This window comes from Sporobolomyces koalae (genome assembly GCF_050403365.1).
Source record: "Sporobolomyces koalae JCM15063 DNA, S_koalae_JCM15063T_v1_ctg3, whole genome shotgun sequence".
NCBI classification, from domain to species: Eukaryota; Fungi; Basidiomycota; class Microbotryomycetes; order Sporidiobolales; family Sporidiobolaceae; genus Sporobolomyces; species Sporobolomyces koalae.
The window spans coordinates 206592-223625 of NW_027481768.1; the positions used below are offsets into that span (position 1 = coordinate 206592).

Genomic DNA, 17034 nt, shown 5'->3' on the forward strand with positions numbered 1-17034 from the left:
AGCGGATCGAAAGATGGCTATAGCAGAGTGCTAGGCTCGCCAATATGATTACGCGTCATGCTGTCAATTTAGATGTTGAAGCATGCAAGTGCTTTCCCTTCTCGCTCTTTCGCCTAGAAACTTCTATGGATGTCACCCTTGGGCGACGAACGTGATGCTCACACGCGTCGTCGCGTCGACCGTCGACTATCGATCCCGCAGTCTATCTCGACTTCGACTTCGACGAGTGCCTCAACGATCGAACCGTTCCCGACCTTGACGCGGTCGCAACACGCGAGGCTCGATAGAATCATCAATGCCCTGCCATCAGACGCGTCTACATGGGCTGACTTTAAACGCAGGAAAGAACAGTTGGAAGGCGAGACCTCGACCGAAGACGACGACGACGACAATGACAACGACGAGCAAGGCCGAGACGACGATATCTATGCAATCTCGTTGAAGCTCGTTCTGCAGCCTGGAGTCACTTGGCAGGACAAATGGCGACGCGTGCACCAACCCGCTTCAAGCCCCGTCGTTCCCGTACCTACCCCATCTCGCACTCCTCGGCTCGTGAAATCCGAAGTTCTACAAGCCAGGATTGCTCAGGTCAAGCCGTACGAGTCGGAACCTGAACCAAGCCATGTGAATCCTCCCTCGACCCGTCCGGTAACCGCAAGCAGACGCCGTTCGATCCCAGTCGTGCTCGGTCCCGAAACGCCTTCCAAGGCGACGCAACGAAGTGCGAGACCGCACACCCCGGTTCGAGACCTGTTGGTGCGCAAGACTGAGCCAGGTCATTCGTCAAGCGATGATTACGCAGGGGTTCCGAGTTTGCAGGACTTGGCCCTCGCTCGCCGCCGTAACCGAGATCGAGAATTGCAGCGACAACATACCGGTCTGTCTGAGCCCGAGTCCCGTCCTCAGGTCACGACTTCAGACCCGGCGCCAACCCGGGATCGATTCCTGCCGTCGCAGTCGGTTCCGTTTCAATCGACTCCGCCTCGTCCCTCGAAACACCCTCTCCTCGAACGCAGACTCGCTGAACTCGGAATTCCTGCTCCCGCTTCCCCTTCCTTGGCGCCGACCCTTCCAGTTCCGCTTACTCGAGCCTCACTCGATCGTGCACCCTCTCGTGCTAGTACTCTCGAGCGTCTCGAAGCACAAGCGGATCGCTTCAATCGTGCGCGACTCGAATCGACTCATTTTGACGCATGGCGTACGTTGACCCGGTTCGAACAGTCGAGGTTCGAATCGGTGGTCGATGCACGCACGACGTGGCTCAAACGTTGTGCCTTGCGTGATTGGATCTCAGCCTCGTCCCGCTCGCGAGAACGATCAAGACGCGAAGAGTGGTGGCACGAGCAAAATGCTGCGAGGGAATCACGTCGGGACCAGGTCCGAACTATCGGGGCATGGAGGATGTGGAGAGATCGGTTTCAGGTCAAGATCAACAAGAAACGACAGGAGGAAGAGGATCTTCGGAAACAACAGAGGGAACTTGACTTGAAGGCAGCAAAGAATCAGACTGTACACATGAGGGACAAACGCTTGCTTCGACAGGCTCTTGAGGCGAGTTTGGTCTCGATCTGTTTTTCGCCGAGACCTGAATCCCTTGTGCTCACGATTGACCCCTTGTTCCGCGCACGCTCAGAGCTGGAGATTGAAGACGCTCGAGTCGGTCGCGTTCAGGTTCAGATTGCAACATTTGCCCTTGCACCCGATCCGGAAATGGCGACAAGCTCTCGTCCACCGTCAGATTCATGTCGAGACCCTCGAGTCCGTTGCAGATGAGGTCTGGACTGGGTCCGAGCACAAACGAGTCGAACGGGCGTTTGGACACTGGCGAAAGAAAACGAGACTCTCGATCGCGGAGACTGCCGTCGAGACAAGGCTCTATCAAGGGATCCAGCACGGAGTCATGACGATCTGGCTCGACAAGACGTGAGTTATTAGTTACCACGAGCCCCGGCATCAGAAACTAACATGGGCGGTCACTCGTTGTAGTCGACACGCGATCCATTTGCGGCATCTGCAAGATCTCGCGCAGCAGTCAGATGCTCGTCGATTGGCTTCTCGTGCGTTCGCGACCTGGAAATCTCGCCTCGATCGAGTCACTGCGCATTCGGAGCAGGCAAGCGCATTCGATGCCACTCTCGCTATCCGCCTCGGACAACGTTCACTCCGGACGTGGTCCCTCTCGACGCTAGCTCGCAGATTTTACCAGAAGCGCACGACGTCTCTTGCACACAGGCATTTGTCAAAATGGGTCGAGAGACTTGACCATCTCGAGATCGACCTCGAATCGCTCTCGAACGAGATGATCAAGACGAGGAACCTCAAACTCGCCACAGTCTCGTTCGAGGGATGGCGTGCGGCAATAAACCATCGAACACGACTCGCTCAAGCTGCCGACGCTGTCTACCGGGACAAGGTTCTCGCGAGATCGTTGAAAGGCTGGCACGCACGTATCGAACACCTCGAGCTCGACCAGAGGAAAGCTCTAGTCGTGAGGGAATTTTTCGTACAACGAGGTGCCTGGAGGATATGGTTCGACAAGATGCAAGCATGCAAACAGGACAAATGGATCGAGAACAGGATCAGGCTCAGAAAACAACAAGCGTTCGATTGTGAGTGTTTCCCTTTTTTCACGCAATTGAACCGTATGCTCTGAAGCTGATATATAAAATCGATTTCTCGCAAGTCTGGGTTGCGAGGACGAGGCAATCGCAGCAAGACAAGCGAAGCATCGCCCTGGTTCAACAGAAGAATCGCAAGGTCCGCTTTACTCTCCCAGAGGCCCAAGCTCGCTATCAGGTACTGACTCTGTTGGTACCCTCTTCAAGCTTACGCTACAGGACCGTCTTGCAACTTGGAAAGAGCAAGTGATCGTTCGGAAAGAACTTGAACGCGAATCGACTATTCTGTATGAGAGTCGCCTGGTTGAGTGAGTTGCTCTTTGGGCTTCAGACACGCACAACTTTTTTATTCAGCTTGCTGATTCTGCCTATCACGACAGTTCAAGCTTCAAGCGGTGGATTATCCAAACAGTTTCTCACGCAGATCAACTCGCTCGGGCTGATCAGTTCAGGGCTCTGAAGGCCGAAGGTAAGCTTGCAGTCTACCTTGAGAGCTCATGAATCCGAAGTGCTAATTACGATTCGGGTGGGGTCTGCCAGAACTTCGCGATGCGACGTTCCATCGATGGTTGGTTTCGACACGAAACTGCCTGGCTCTTAAAGAACGCTTCGCTTCTCACGTCAAAATGCGTCGACGCAAGACGCTCGAAGACGCTTTCGAACGTTGGAGAGAAAGGAGGTTGCGCAGACTCGAAGTGCAGGTTAGGGATCGAGTCGAGTCCAATACGAGGCAAGCAGTCCTTGTCCGCTGGCAAGCAGAAACACAGGTCAGTCAAACATTCCCCGCTTCCTGACACCAATCGAAACTGGATTTTGACGGCTGGACTACGCATCCAGACTCTGACTGCCTTGAGGGTTCATCGCAAGAACCTCTTGCAGCGCACTTTCTCGAGCTGGAAGCGCTGGACCCCGTCGGTCGATCTCCGATTACAAGCTGTCGAGCATGACGGACGGACCCTGATGCGTGAGTCGCGATTCTAGAGTGTGTGTGCAACGGAATACTGACACGAGAGCGACCTGCATCAGGGTGCACCGTTCAAAGGTGGTCTTTGAAAACGTCGTATCGTCAAGCATTCCGCAATACAAGGTAAGTCGGAACCATACTTTCTCTCAGTTTCGAACAGCTGTCCTAAAATTGGCTTGATGGGTCTTTCAGCGGACGTTTGAGCATGCCTCGATCCATCCCCTCATCTTCCCCTTCATCTGCGCCTCGTGCGGGATCGCCTGTAGACCGACCCATGTCACCCTTCCCGCCCTCCACCGATACAGGGCTGTCGCTCGAAACTTTGACGCTTTCACCTCTATCCTCGCCGATTGGTAATCCTGCCCATTCTCTGCCTCGTTCCAATTCGAACTCAGCCATCGCGACAAGCGTTTCCCTCTCGAGCCCAAGACAAGTGTTGGTGCGCACTACGATACCGGCGCCATCGCCTGTGGGGGCATTTAGACGTCGACCTCGTCTCTCTGCGGAATACGTCGCTCCGCTTCCTCCGCTGACGAGGAGACGGAGGAGTTCGATCGCAAGTCTCGGTGCTCGATCCGCGCCTGCACCGACGGCTCCTTCCGAGTCTGGGACAGAGACAGAGGACGAATACCGAAGCATGTTCTCTCGCAAGACGGCAAGATCGGAAGGGGGAGAAGCAGAACCGAGGGACGTCAGGAAGAGTTACGAGGCGTTGCGAGAGAGGTTGAGAGCAGCAGCGACCATTTCGACCAGATCGTAGCTCGGTTCTTGTTCTGCTCATGGTAACTCGAGATAAGAATGAAACTCAAATATGGTTGCAAAAACCCCCTCATGCTATCGATGATGAACGTCGTTGAATCCTTCTTTTGGCCCATTCTTCCTCTTCGTCGTCATCGTCATCATCGTCATCCCCTGGACCGAGATCAAAGACCGAGCCTTGTTCAGGTGTTTGAGCGAGCCAGATGGCTTCCTCTCCCCCTCCTCCTCTCGACGAGAACCGCCTGCGCATGTTGCGTGCAGTCGTGAGCAACTCCCGATATCCATCCTGAGCTAACCGTTTCCTCCTCCAATTCCTCCACGTGATGCTCGCGACGAGGACGAATCCAAGGGCGATTCCGACGTAGAAGACTTCTTCACTGATCCATTCTTTCCGAACATTGTCACGACGGGTGCGTTCGTCTTCGATGACTCGCAATGCCAAGAGACTGTAATGTCCTCCTGTGACGGGTCTCGTCAGGAACCCAACTGACCACCCTTCCGTCGGAGTGATCGCATCTCCAAACACGGCGTTCTTGTCGGCTCGGAAGTACTTTGCGACGGCGTCTACAAACATTCGCCTAGCTTGTGAACCTCGAGCAGAAGCTCCCGCAGCCCAGAGCAACCAATCGGTTTTGCCTCGAGCCGGGAAGCGCGAATCGAGGGGTGGTCCATAAGGCTCTATCGCAACGAGGAAAGTTTGGCATCAGTTCGTAATGATGTTCTGCGTCGAAGTATGGAACCAGGTGGGAGTGATACTTACGAGCGATGGTAGGATAGAACGCATCCTGCATGTCATAAACGGACTGAGGAAAGTGTTGCTCTACATCTCCGTTGAGCAATTTGTCGTAGTACAAGTTGTACTGAGCAGCGATGTCGGATGAGGGGACGATTCAGCGACGTGCTAGAGGAGATTTTTGATGAAACTCGAGAGCGACTCACGTGCGTCATCCAGCTACTCTGATTGCCGTATTCGCCGAGAAGGTGAGTTCCGTCTTTCGACACCGCAAGCTCGAGAAACTTGTCCCGCATTTCATCGGCATGCCTCTACCCGCACAACGAGAGCAATGTGAGTATACGCATGATTGAAGGTCACTGCCGTCTGAACGCTCACGCGATAGTAATCCCGTTCTTCGAGGTACCCGAGGTCTGAGGCGATTTCGCTCATCGCTCGAATCCCTGTGATACCCTTGATGACCTGCCACAGTCGAAAGAAGCATGAGTCTGCTGCGATCGTTTCCGGTCTCCTGTCGCGAGTAACTCACAAGCGATGTTTGATTCTTGGCAGGACCAAAGACTGCGGAAACGGGCAAAAGTGTCAAGATCAGGGCATAACCCACGAGAATGAGTAGCAAAGAGCGTACAGTCATCAGTAGAACCTGGCTTGCAAACATGTCAGTTCACGTTCCACTGGAAAGTAGACAGGGGAACAAGAAGCGCGCGAACTCACTCTGCAATTCGGGAAAGAGGCTCTTCTCGACGAGGTAATCCGCCCAGGTTTTGAGCAAGTTCCAATACTTTCTCGCTTGTTGCTCGCTCATCCTCGCACCTTCTCGTCGATGATCTTTCCCGTTGCCGACGATCTCGTTCCATCCAAACTGGTCCTTGCCTCGTTTCTGATCCCACCATTTCTTGGCTCCACTCAGGGTCGGATGGTACGGTCGCGGATCGGCACTCCTCATACCGGCGAGCATCATGTTGAGCATGTTGCCAGCTTCCTCGATCGGGAGTCCAGGGTACAAGAAATCGTTGTGACCGATGCACGCTGGGTAATGGTCTCCAATGTCATGCGGCGGGGGGATCGGAGTGTACAGCCCCGTCGCAGCGTACCGAGCCGTGGGTTCGATCAGGAGCGGGATCAAACTCGGCGAAGCGTATACCATGAACGGGAGGAACGGTGCGAGGACGTCGACCGTGCCGCAGTTGCCGTTCGAACTCACTTCTTTGAGCATGATCAAGGTTGGGATCGGTTGTCCTGTCAGGGGCGAGTACGTGACGAGGAGTTCTCCCTTGCCGTCGTTGCCTTCCTCGCTTTCGTCCCATACGGCTTCGAGCGCGGCCGCGATTTGCCTCGTACTGATCGAGACAATGTGGGCGTACTCTTGTCCATCGACTTTCCTCGCGTCTGCGTACAGCTTGTGATTGAACGCGTTGCTCATAGCCATTTGCGTGCCAAAGTCTTGCAGGAAAAACGAGATGAGGTGTTCGGTCGAGGTGAACGTTGATCGCCACAGAGGGCGCAGAGGCCTGGTCACGTTCCCCGTCGTCATGTACTGCACGAGTGGATCTCGGACATGACCGATCACGAGGAGTTGAGATCGAGATTCGAGCGAGGTCGATGTCGAGACGCGACCAAAGTCGTGAGCAAACGCAAACACGGGTTCATCGGAAACCTCGGAAGCATGTCGATCATTCCGGGTCCGAGTGGCACGGGGCGAAGTGTGGTTCGACCTGTTCTCGAGAGATCCTCTAGTCGAGAACGCCCTTCGAGTCGCGATGGCGTCGTCTCCAGCCGAAAAGGTGGTTTCGACATGCGATGACGCTCGCGCTGCATACCAAGCGTCGCCGGATAGGATGCGATCTGCCGTCCAACCCTTCTCGATTTGCTCCTCGGTGAACGGTCGCTGATCTCGGAGCCTGAAGCGGATCCCTCTCCAATCCTTCTCTCCTTTGCTCTCCCATTCAATCTGTTCTTCCTCCTTGTCGGCAAGCCAGAGCCCGTTCACTTCGGTGTACACTTGTACATCGTGGGGGTTGCCGTCGAGCGACTTGACGGTCAGGTGCAAGTACGAGAACGGGATCGACTGGCGGAAGAGGTCGGCGGGGGTGACGGGCGAGATGAAATTGGCCTCGAGCGCGACTGTCGGAGGGTTGTCGGTCAGGGTGAATTTGGACTCTGCCGTCGTGTGTACAAACGACGCGTTGATCGCAGCTGGGTCTGTCACTCGCCCCCAGTCGGAATCAGCTCACAGCGGGGAGTGAAGCGAACGGGGAGCCAAAGAATCCTCATGAAAGCGGGTTTACGAGCTCACAATCGGTGAGATTGCCCATCACGTTCCACACGGTGCCGTCGACGCGCAACAGGGCTTTCCATCCAAGCGGAGTGCCGGTCCAGAAGCGCGGGTCGGAAGATGTCAGGCGCTTGTCTTGTCGGCCCTGAAGGTACGCTCCGAGGTACGGCGTGCGCACTGCGAGGGGTACGACCTGTCTCGTCGTCGCAGTAGCCTGTAGTCAGCACCCGCGGTCAATGTGGAGCCAAACTGAATACGCACGATGGGAGTGTAGTCAGCTGCATCTGTAGGGCTCGAAGCGGCCGTGGTAGCCGCTAGCACAAGCCCTACCACGCCTGGCAGTATCCGCATCGAGACGAGGCGAGCTGCTAGCTGAAGAGTGAAAGTTCAAGCTGCAAGTTCACGCGCGCTACTCTGTTCCTCTCGCTGCTCCCGAACGGAGCACTGTAGGTGGATACACTCGTCTTCAGTGGTCGACAGTGTCGCAAGTGTCGCGTGTGTGCTCTCGCAGACTGATCTAGTTGAATTCGCGACGTGGCTCAGCCGTCGAGCCGATCGGCGGGGAAGTGTGCTCGCCTCCTCCTTCATCCCCTCGTCGATTGCACCTACGCCCATACCCGATAACGATATATCGCACATTCTCAACAACCCGCATCTCTGAACGCAACCTCCTCGTATCGCTCCGACGTGAGACAAGATGGCAACGACTCCTTCTGGCAAGATCATTGGTCCCAAGCAACGCAAGATTGCCCTGCTAGGCTCTCGCAGCGTCGGTGAGCAACCTTGAGCTATCCATAACAATGCTCTCGCAGTCTGTCCACCGCGTCTATACACCGGAGGATCCGATCCGAGATGAGGCCCGAAGCGTCATGACATCGTCGCAGCGCAACCAGACACGAAAACTCGGGCGCGACGAGAGCTATGCAAGTGGGATATGAGGGGTCTCGACATCCCGCTGCTCGGAGGGTCCTCGAACAGCTCGATCTCGAAATTGGCAGGCTCGCTCGCATGGTGCTCCCGGAAAGCCCGCTCTCACCTCCCTTGACAGTCGCGAGTCTCTCGGTGGTAGCAGCACGAGAGCGCAGTACCACTCGAGCGAAGAGCTGACCAAGTCGTCCTCGTGTGCTGAACGCGTTCGCAGGCAAATCGTCACTCAGTGTCCAGTTTGTCGACTCGCACTTTGTCGACTCGTACTACCCGACCATCGAAAACACCTTTTCCAAGATTGTGAGGTACAAAGGACAAGATTTTGGCCTCGACATTGTCGATACGGCCGGACAGGTGAGCGTCTCTCGACTCTCCGTGCGCTTTGTCCCGCAGTGACGCTGACTCGAGCTCCTCTTCCGCTCTGGACCGGTGTCCTCAGGACGAGTTCTCGATCTTGTCGTCCCGTCACGCGGTCGGCCTCCATGGCTGGATCTTGGTCTACTCGGTCGCGTCGCGCACCTCGTTCGAGATGTGCTCAATCATTCGCGACAAGATTCTCAACTACACGGGGCGCGACGCCGTTCCGATGGTGCTCGTCGGAAACAAGAGCGATCTCGCGGTACAGAGGTGCGTTTCGACCCTGCCTCTTTGCTTCCTTCGCATGCGTTTCGAAATCTTTCTCAAGTCCATCCGCGGTCCTCGATTGACTCCGAATTGAATTCTTGACAGGCAAGTCACTCGTCAGGAAGGTATCGATCTCGCCGCTTCGTGGGGCAAGACGGCCTTTATCGAATCTTCCGCTCGCACAAACGAGAACGTCGTGCGGATCTTTGAATCCGTCGTTGCCGAGATCGAGAAGGACATGAACCCAGAACCTGAACCCGAGAAAGGTTCGAGCTGTCTGATCATGTAGAAACCTCTCGGTCGTCTTCTCGATCGTGCGCTTGATTTCGCGTTCGACGCGAATAGTCGCAGCAACGTCTCCCGGAACGTCCTATCGCTCATGGAGTGGCTCAGTAGCTCCTTACCTCCTTGTCATCAGTATGCCTTGTCGATTGTGTTGCCTCGTGTAGATTTGTACTTGTAAAGACGTTCTTGTCTCCGCGGAGAATGCTACAAGCCTGGCAATATCTCTGGTCCGACAGGACACCATGGTCACGAAGTGTTTTGCTAGTGTCTAGTGAGAACGACCGCTCGTACAGCTCGAAAGAGAATCTCGTCTTGTCCGATAATATTGATCCGGCGAGATCCGACGGCAGCGGAATCTCGGAAAACATTCCCCCCACACCTTACTTCGAAGTCAACATACGGTGCTGAGCGGTTGTGAGATACCTGGACTCGACATGTCTCTGCCCTACGGTTCACAAATCCTGTCAGCTGGACCTCCGACCTTGTCCGGCATGAGTTCGGAACCTCAGTATCTCAGCACATCAACTTCAACCAGCAGCAGTACATATGGGTACTCAACCCTAGACATCAAACCCAAGCCTATCATTGGAGTCGAGAGATCCGGAATCAAGCGATCGGCCAAGGTGAACTGGCATATCGGAGTTGAATTATTCGTAACGGAACACTGATAGGCTCTGCCCGACTTTTGCGACTTTTGGGAGTGCAGGCTTGTAATCACTGTAGAAAGGGCAAAGGTACGTCGCTCGTTTCGTATTTGATGCGAATCGTACAGGATTCCTTCCTCCTGAATCTCTGTCAGCCCCTATCGGATCTCGGGATGATAACCTGACATTCTCGATTGCAACAGCTCGCTGTGATGGCTACGACTCGTATCCATGTCGAAGATGCAGGTACGTATGTGCGGATAGGGAAAACGCGGGTACGAGCTGACGAGTTCCGTTCGTATGCGGAATTGAACCTTCATTCAGAGAAAGCGGCGTCGAGTGCATCTTTGAAGGGATTCCTATCGAGGAACTCAGGCAACGATCACAACGCAAGCGGGACGAAGTTTCGAAACTGTCTCCGGACAGTACGCAAGACCCGATACAGCCGTACCCGACCACCCTCGAAACTCGATTGAGAACGATCGAGCGTGAACTCGAGCAGCTCCAATCGCAGAATCGAAAGTTTGAAGCACGCTTCGATCGATTGAATAATGTCGCAAGATCACCCGGATCAGATACGTCTACGACTTCGCCCGAGAGAGTCACCGATACCAACGACGCCTTGTCGAGGGAGGCTTTCGATTTGTGAGTTCAGCCAGCATGCTTTTGTCAGGACCTAGTGTGTTGACTCGATCTTGCTGTACCCGTTCGAGTCGACAGGTTTTGGCAACACTATGCGCCTCTCGCGCCGTACATCTCGCCTACCGAGGATCGCTACGATGTCGTACGGGAGCGATCGCCCCTCCTGACACACTGCATAGTGTGAGTCGACATGACAATTGGATCCATCATCGACGTCTTTGGTCGCTAACACACAGTCTGCCTCCCCGTGCCAGAGCTATCGCTTCTCGATTTCAGGCAAATCGTGAATTCGTCGACTTGAATCGATCAGAAGCAACGAGACTACTCAGGGAAACGCTCTTTACCGAATCTCCGGTGACCCTGGACGACGTAAGTCGACAAAACTCCTCGCCTGGCTGAACCACAAAGGTTGATCAAAGGTTTTGCCTACAGCTGAAGGGGATCGTGCTGTATTCTGCTTGGCTGGTACGTCTACAACATCTACAAATTGCTTACTGCCCAAGTCAACTGAAAGGAAATCTGTTGCCGACACAGGGTCGGGGAGCACCACCGGGCCATTCCGTGTCGCTCGCACTTCAGCTTGACTTGCCGAAAGCCCTCGAACGCTTACTTGCTAGCATCTCCAAGCCTCCGGATGAAGCTGCACTTGCATTCGATCGCCTCATGCCTTCAGTCCGCATTTGGCTCACTCTCTATGCTCAGGATCTCTGGCTCTCGTTTGCCATGGGTCGCCGCTCAATGGTCACGATCGACCTCAGCATCACGAACGCTCGTCTGTTGCTCAATTTCGCCGCGTTGCGTCCCGTTGACGCTCGCCTGATCGCTCAGTCGGAATTGGTCACGATCCTAGGCATCGTGCAAGAGACCTTCCTCAAGTTGCAGCATCAAACAGCAGAGACGGTACATGTCGTCATGCAAGCCAATTCCCACCTCTCAAACTGGATGGGGACCTGGTCCGAATGGGCTCGTACGTGCTTTCGAAAATCGCATTCCTTCTGCTACACTCGGATACTGACCTGGCATTTCATGAACAGGAGGACAGGAAGAGGCTTCTGGTCGATATGTACTCGCGTCGTTGACAATGCTGCTGCAGGTAGGGCTCGCACAAACCTACGAGTCTTCAGGTGGATTACTCATTGTCGTTGCACTATTCAGGGAGGTCGATTCTATTCGAATACGCTTGGCCTGCGAGACATTACGAAAGCAGAAGAATTGCTCCCGATCCATATGCCTTGTCTCCGAACTGCTCTCGATGCCGCTGTACGGATACAGGGTGAGTCCAGACACACTCAGGTTCGATGATACGATTGCTGACTATCCGATTGGTTTCGCGAGAAAGGGATACATCCTGCCCAGAAAATTGCGCATGCCGCCGAGTTCACCCTCATTACTCTTTCGGTCAGTTGCAGCTCTCCCAGAGACATGCCAAGCCCCACATTTGACCAGATCTTTCTTCCTCCTCGTGCTGCAGACATCTGCGCTTTTCCTGCTCAAAATGATCAAGCTCGCTCCGGACGCGTTCTCGCCTCATTCGGCTCCATTCTATCCCGCATTCTCATCCGCTTCTCCCGGAACTCTCGACTCGCTCGACCCCTCGTCTCCAGATCCTTCAGCTTCGATTGATGCCGCAAACGCGCCCTCGATCCGACAAGCGCTCGATGCCGTGCGACACTCGGCCGGACTCCTCGCGGCTGTTCCTCCCCGACAACGTCACTACCACGCAGCCGTGAGCGCTGCGCTACAGCGACTCGAAGGAGAATTGGCAACAGCGTCGTTCGTCGCATCTCTCGGTAGTCCATCGCAACCCGAATCGAACGGGACCATCCGAGAGAAACGTCCGCGAGAAGAAGAAGAACGAGAAGAACAAGAACTCGTCGATAGGCTGCAACCTCCACCCTCAATACTTTCTCGACCACTTGCTACGCTCTCGCACGGATTGACGCAGGACCATGCTCCTGCCAACAGCTTTGGACCTGACGAAGTTGGAGGCCTCGAACTCGCTTCGTTGATTGGCACCGATAGCTTCTGGAGCTGGTCGAGTCTTTTGCCAGGCGAGATCAACGCTGGACTATCGAGCGTGTTGTAACCTGTTTTTTGAGACAACTCTTGAAAGTCCTCGGGAAATGCAAAAGTTCCGGTTCGCAATTGTGCGCATGCACCCCTGTTTCTCGCAATCATTTCATCAACCCCCTCTGTTACCGAGATCCCGAGACCATGGGGTTCACGCAGACGATGCTCGAGCGCTATGTGAGCCAAGGCGCGTAACAGCTCTCACCGCTCGCAACTCACCCCCACCTTTCGAGTCAAACCGAAAACAGGCGCAAGAAATCCGGGTCGCAACAGAACACCCCTTCCTGACTGCTGCCGGAAGACGCGAACTCGACCGGGACACTTTATCGGCATGGTTGACTCAAGATCGAGTGTACGCATTGTGCGGGTACCCAAAGTTCATCGCGAGTTTGATCAGTGCACTGCCTCTCTCGACGAGTTCGGCACAACGTCGGTCTCAGTCCTTGTTGGGTCTGTTTTCGTTCGCATTGTCAAATATTGATCGCGAAGTCGCATTCTTTGACGCGCTCGGTCCTAAATATGCGCTCGACCTCGACTTCCCTCCTTCGGCCGCGGCAAACGATCCCTCGGTGGGCAAACTCCAAGGAGCTCGAATCAACCCGACGACAAGAGCGTACGTGAATCTGTTGATCGCGACAGGAGCCGAAGCTGGACGCAATGGAGGACTCGAGGAAGCGCTGGTGCTCTTGTGGGGCATGGAAAAGGTAAGTTTTTTCTCTTTCGAGGGTCAAAGTCTTCGTGAGAGCCACGAATGCCTGACAGTTGTTCATGATCTCGGTCCTCTTCGATCAGATCTACCTTCTCGCATGGAACCACGCCAAGGCTCAGAGACCTATGCCGGGAGTCGATCGCAATTCACCATTAAGCCAAGCTCTCGACGAGCTCATCACGAACTGGACCATGGACGAGTTTGTCGGTTTCGTCGAGAGGATCGAGAGGGAAGTTGAAGCGCTCAACCTCGAAGAAGGCACGGAAGCCTGGGAGCGTTGCGAAGAGGTGAGCCTAGACAAAGGGCGCTTGAATACACTTGCACTATTGACGTCATCCCATTCTCGATGCGCAGATGTTCAAGTACAACTTGCTCCTCGAGCAGAGATTTTGGCCCAACATCTAGAGCTTGACCTGGACCCCGAGTTCTTCGATTTGCATCACATCAATAGCGGAGACTCACCGCACCGCAAGAAGGCTACACACGAAGTACTCCTTCCATGATCACTGCGGCGGTAGACAGATCCGAGCGTCAGCAGGGAGGATGTGCAACTCGAGGATCGAAATTCAAAGGAACAAACGTTTCGCTTTGCCTCTGAGGCACACCTTGCCCCCTGCATCACCAGATTTGCCGTCCCACCGCAGAGCAAACCTCCCACCGCGAGGCGAGACTTGGTTCACCTCGACCACCTCGGGCAGCGGTGAATCGGTTGCGGCGAGCTGTTCAATCCAGTAGGGGCCAAGACGAGTGTGCGCGTGTCCACAGACCTAGCAGGCGAATGGCGCCAAGAGACAACTGCGGTTAATCCCTAGCTGCCCGACTATGAGGTCTCGCGACATAGAGAGCTGCGCCCACCTGATCTTCAAGAATGCCTACCGACGGGAAAAAGACCCGAGAGCGGAAGTGCGCTTCGCTTCCTGGAGGACCCAAGTTCGTGATGAAAATACCGCGATATGGTACAGACAGGAACTTTCGAGAATCAATAACGAGCGCGCCAAGATCAACGTCGCGCGTGAGCTGAATGGTGAGGTCCTCGTGTGTGGGGGAACTCTGCGTCGCTCATAATGCGGTCAGTTCCGCATACTAATATGGCCATCGTACAGCGGCAGGAATCATGTTTGAGGCGTACCGTTCTACTGAGCGTTATGGCCTCTACTTGAGCTTGATCGACTCCGCTCGCGGCTTTCAACGCGACGAGAACCGGACCCTTTAGTTCCGGCGCGATTGGTTGACCCGTGCGGGATGCAGGCAGGGAGATCTCGATCCGACCGTCCTGATTTCGAGTCGCAACCAGCTCGTGCGCAGTCTCGGCACTTGCGTCCTGCGACGGTACGTAGAAATGATAGCGAATCTCGGACAGGGTCGGGACAAAGTAGTCGAGCAAGTAGACAGACGCTGCCATCGTGGCATGTCCGCACAATCCGAGACTGGCACCGGTTGCAGTGTGCCAGCGAATGACTGGATTCGGTGTCGTGGAAGAGCTTGCGAATTCCGTCGCTGCACTGATCGATGGATGCGAGACGAACGCGGTTGCCGGCTGGTTGAACTCGCTGGTATTTGACAGAGAAAGAGGTTCGACTGTACGTAAGCAGCCAGTTGTTGCGACTCTCGAGATATCTGGCGGCTCACATGGCGAGTCTTTGACGATCCTCTAGATCCAGGGGTTCTACTGATAGTACGACGGCCGCAGGGTTGCCTTTGTATGCCTCGGACGTGAAGGCATCGAGGATTGCGACCTTGCTGGGCGGCTTGGTAAGCATGAGGAGCCGAGTGGGGGAAAAGCTGGTGCGGTGAATGCTTGGATGCGAGCAGGCGCGGAAGGGATAGGCACAGACAAAGAGAACACGGCAGGTCAGATCGGGGCAGTAGTGACGAGCTCGAGTCAAGCGATCGAAGAACTGCAACTCTTTGTCCATGACCCCTCAACATGCATATGACTGACTCGAACCGTTTTCTCGGTACCTCCTTCATTTGTGGCAGATTTTGTCTTGCCCTTGTGTCACGCTAAAGAACATTCCGCTGCGACTCGAGACCGACAAGTCTCCTATCAATGACCCGACCATGCCTTGCCTACACCGCATCGCTCACGTGACCATTTCCAGACTTGCCCTTTTTTGGTCTCGCGCTTGTATACCTCTTCCCCGTCCTCGTGGCCTTTCCCATTACCCGGCGTCTCTTAGTGGGCTCCCCCAGGCTTTTTGGCGTCGAGGTGCTCGTGCACTTGCGGCCCGAAGTGCTGAATCTCGTGTTCAAGGTTACTTGCCCGGGTGTATTGGTGCCGTGGACGTACACGCTCACTCCCGCGTCCTTCAATATACTGTACCGAGACCCGCGAATCATTCAAGCCTTGTCCACCTCTGGTCAGTCTCGATCTTGATTCTTCGCTCGTTCAGAGCACGGACATCTCTCGTGCGCTGGCATTAGCCGTCGGCTACGTCACTTTCGTCGAGAAGTCGCTACAAAAGAGCTATGGGAAAGATTTGAGACGTTCCAACCCGGCGCTGTTACGGAGGTCGTATGGAAGACGAAGGCAAGGGAGATGTCTCCGAGGTCGATGGCGAATCCTCGAAAGAAGGGCTTTCAGCCCGTGCTCGAGGATTGGGAAATTCGACTAATCATGTCGAAATCTCCTGGCAGCCAGCAACTCGCCTGGACCGCTGGGCGTAACAAGCCGGCGATGAGTCGTCAGGTATCGACGAGCCGGCCTCTCGATCGTCGCATGCTTGATCTCTTCTCCAGCGACTCTGACTCGGCGTTTGCGTCGCAAGGCGAGTCCCTCTGGAAGGCGAAGATCTGGGACCCTGAAGAGAAAGCGCTCCGCAAAGCTCGACTCGTGCACGACACTCGCGCGTACCGGGAGCTAATGAACGCCGATGCAGCCGACGACCCTGACACGATTATCATCTACGGCGCGAACGATCACGGAATCGCTTACCCGGCGGCGCTGATCTGGTACTTTCCTCTCGAAGGAAAAGCGTATTTCGATTCTCTCAGCAAGGATCGTCATGCGGGCGCGCAGAGGACTCGGAGTCGGACGCAACGGGCTCTGGGCGCGATCGACGGGTCCAACGAGCGGGATGAGTACTTTAGTGAGCGCCATGTCTTCTTCGCTCGTCGGTCCCCTCGATCGCTCTCAGAGCTTATTGCGTCCGACTCGAAGTCCTCTGCGCGCCCGCATGACGATTCTTGCTGAGAGAATCGAAATACGCTTTTCCTTCGAGAGGAAAGTACCAGAACAGCGCCGCCGGGTATGCACTCCCTCGGTCTGGCACCGTGGACCACGATCGTGTTTGGGTCGTTCAGCTGGATCCGGATTCATGAGCTCGCGGAACACTCGAGCGTCGTACGCGCGTCGAGCGTCGGAGAGTGCTTTCCTTCCACAGGAACTCGCCTCCTGAAGCAAACGCCGAGCCAGAGTCACTGAAGAACAAGTCGACCTTACGATGGTCGAGGGCCTGGCTCGTCGATACCTGGCGACTCGTCGGTGACTTGATGGCCCCAGCGGTACAGACGAGTTGCTGGCTGCCAGGAGATTTCGACATGATCGGTCGAGATTCGCAATCCTCGAGGAGCTGAAAGCCCTTAACTCGACGATTCGACCACGACCTCGGAAACATTTCCCTCGCCTTCAGTTTCCAGACGACTTTCTTGACAGGGCCGAGTTGAAACTTCATGAGGTCCTTCCGATGGCTCTTATGGAGAGACTTCTCGACGAGAGTGACGTGTTCGACGGCTTATATTCGCGTGCGAGGATGTTAGTGCTCTGAGCCGCAGGGAGAGAGAT

General features: G+C 55.1%; 7 protein-coding genes across 7 annotated transcripts; 5 read left to right on the top strand and 2 right to left on the bottom strand.

The window, feature by feature from the left end:
- Positions 1-129: 129 nt before the first annotated feature.
- Positions 130-4342, top strand: SFI1 (Sfi1p; the record flags this gene model as incomplete). The annotated part of the gene is made up of 10 exons (XM_076676101.1): positions 130-1551; positions 1634-1923; positions 1987-2609; positions 2684-2757; positions 2826-2926; positions 2999-3087; positions 3159-3385; positions 3456-3582; positions 3645-3705; positions 3775-4342. 10 exons carry the CDS (start codon positions 130-132, stop codon positions 4340-4342), a joined length of 3582 nt encoding a protein of 1193 aa, XP_076536639.1.
- A 69-nt stretch (positions 4343-4411) lies between these two features.
- On the bottom strand, positions 4412-7700 carry JCM15063_004999 (uncharacterized protein; the record flags this gene model as incomplete). The annotated part of the gene is made up of 9 exons (XM_076676102.1): positions 4412-5019; positions 5102-5201; positions 5281-5385; positions 5453-5536; positions 5604-5635; positions 5703-5717; positions 5789-7276; positions 7371-7542; positions 7611-7700. The coding sequence occupies 9 exons, from the start codon at positions 7698-7700 to the stop codon at positions 4412-4414; spliced, it is 2694 nt and encodes an 897-aa protein (XP_076536640.1).
- Positions 7701-8046: 346 nt separating this feature from the next.
- RHB1 (putative GTPase RHB1) lies at positions 8047-9189 on the top strand (the record flags this gene model as incomplete). The annotated part of the gene is made up of 4 exons (XM_076676103.1): positions 8047-8122; positions 8491-8630; positions 8716-8903; positions 9006-9189. 4 exons carry the CDS (start codon positions 8047-8049, stop codon positions 9187-9189), a joined length of 588 nt encoding a protein of 195 aa, XP_076536641.1.
- Positions 9190-9619: 430 nt separating this feature from the next.
- On the top strand, positions 9620-12557 carry JCM15063_005001 (Zn(II)2Cys6 transcription factor; the record flags this gene model as incomplete). Its single annotated transcript, XM_076676104.1, has 12 exons — positions 9620-9808; positions 9892-9919; positions 10033-10075; positions 10154-10474; positions 10550-10651; positions 10726-10840; positions 10904-10936; positions 11006-11438; positions 11506-11564; positions 11627-11744; positions 11811-11869; positions 11943-12557. 12 exons carry the CDS (start codon positions 9620-9622, stop codon positions 12555-12557), a joined length of 2115 nt encoding a protein of 704 aa, XP_076536642.1.
- A 128-nt stretch (positions 12558-12685) lies between these two features.
- On the top strand, positions 12686-13655 carry JCM15063_005002 (uncharacterized protein; the record flags this gene model as incomplete). The annotated part of the gene is made up of 4 exons (XM_076676105.1): positions 12686-12718; positions 12790-13245; positions 13334-13537; positions 13605-13655. 4 exons carry the CDS (start codon positions 12686-12688, stop codon positions 13653-13655), a joined length of 744 nt encoding a protein of 247 aa, XP_076536643.1.
- Positions 13656-13816: 161 nt separating this feature from the next.
- Positions 13817-15010, bottom strand: JCM15063_005003 (PhzF family phenazine biosynthesis protein; the record flags this gene model as incomplete). Its single annotated transcript, XM_076676106.1, has 4 exons — positions 13817-14017; positions 14106-14300; positions 14380-14800; positions 14880-15010. The coding sequence occupies 4 exons, from the start codon at positions 15008-15010 to the stop codon at positions 13817-13819; spliced, it is 948 nt and encodes a 315-aa protein (XP_076536644.1).
- Positions 15011-15969: 959 nt separating this feature from the next.
- JCM15063_005004 (uncharacterized protein) lies at positions 15970-16430 on the top strand (the record flags this gene model as incomplete). Its single annotated transcript, XM_076676107.1, has 2 exons — positions 15970-16339; positions 16411-16430. 2 exons carry the CDS (start codon positions 15970-15972, stop codon positions 16428-16430), a joined length of 390 nt encoding a protein of 129 aa, XP_076536645.1.
- Positions 16431-17034: the final 604 nt, after the last annotated feature.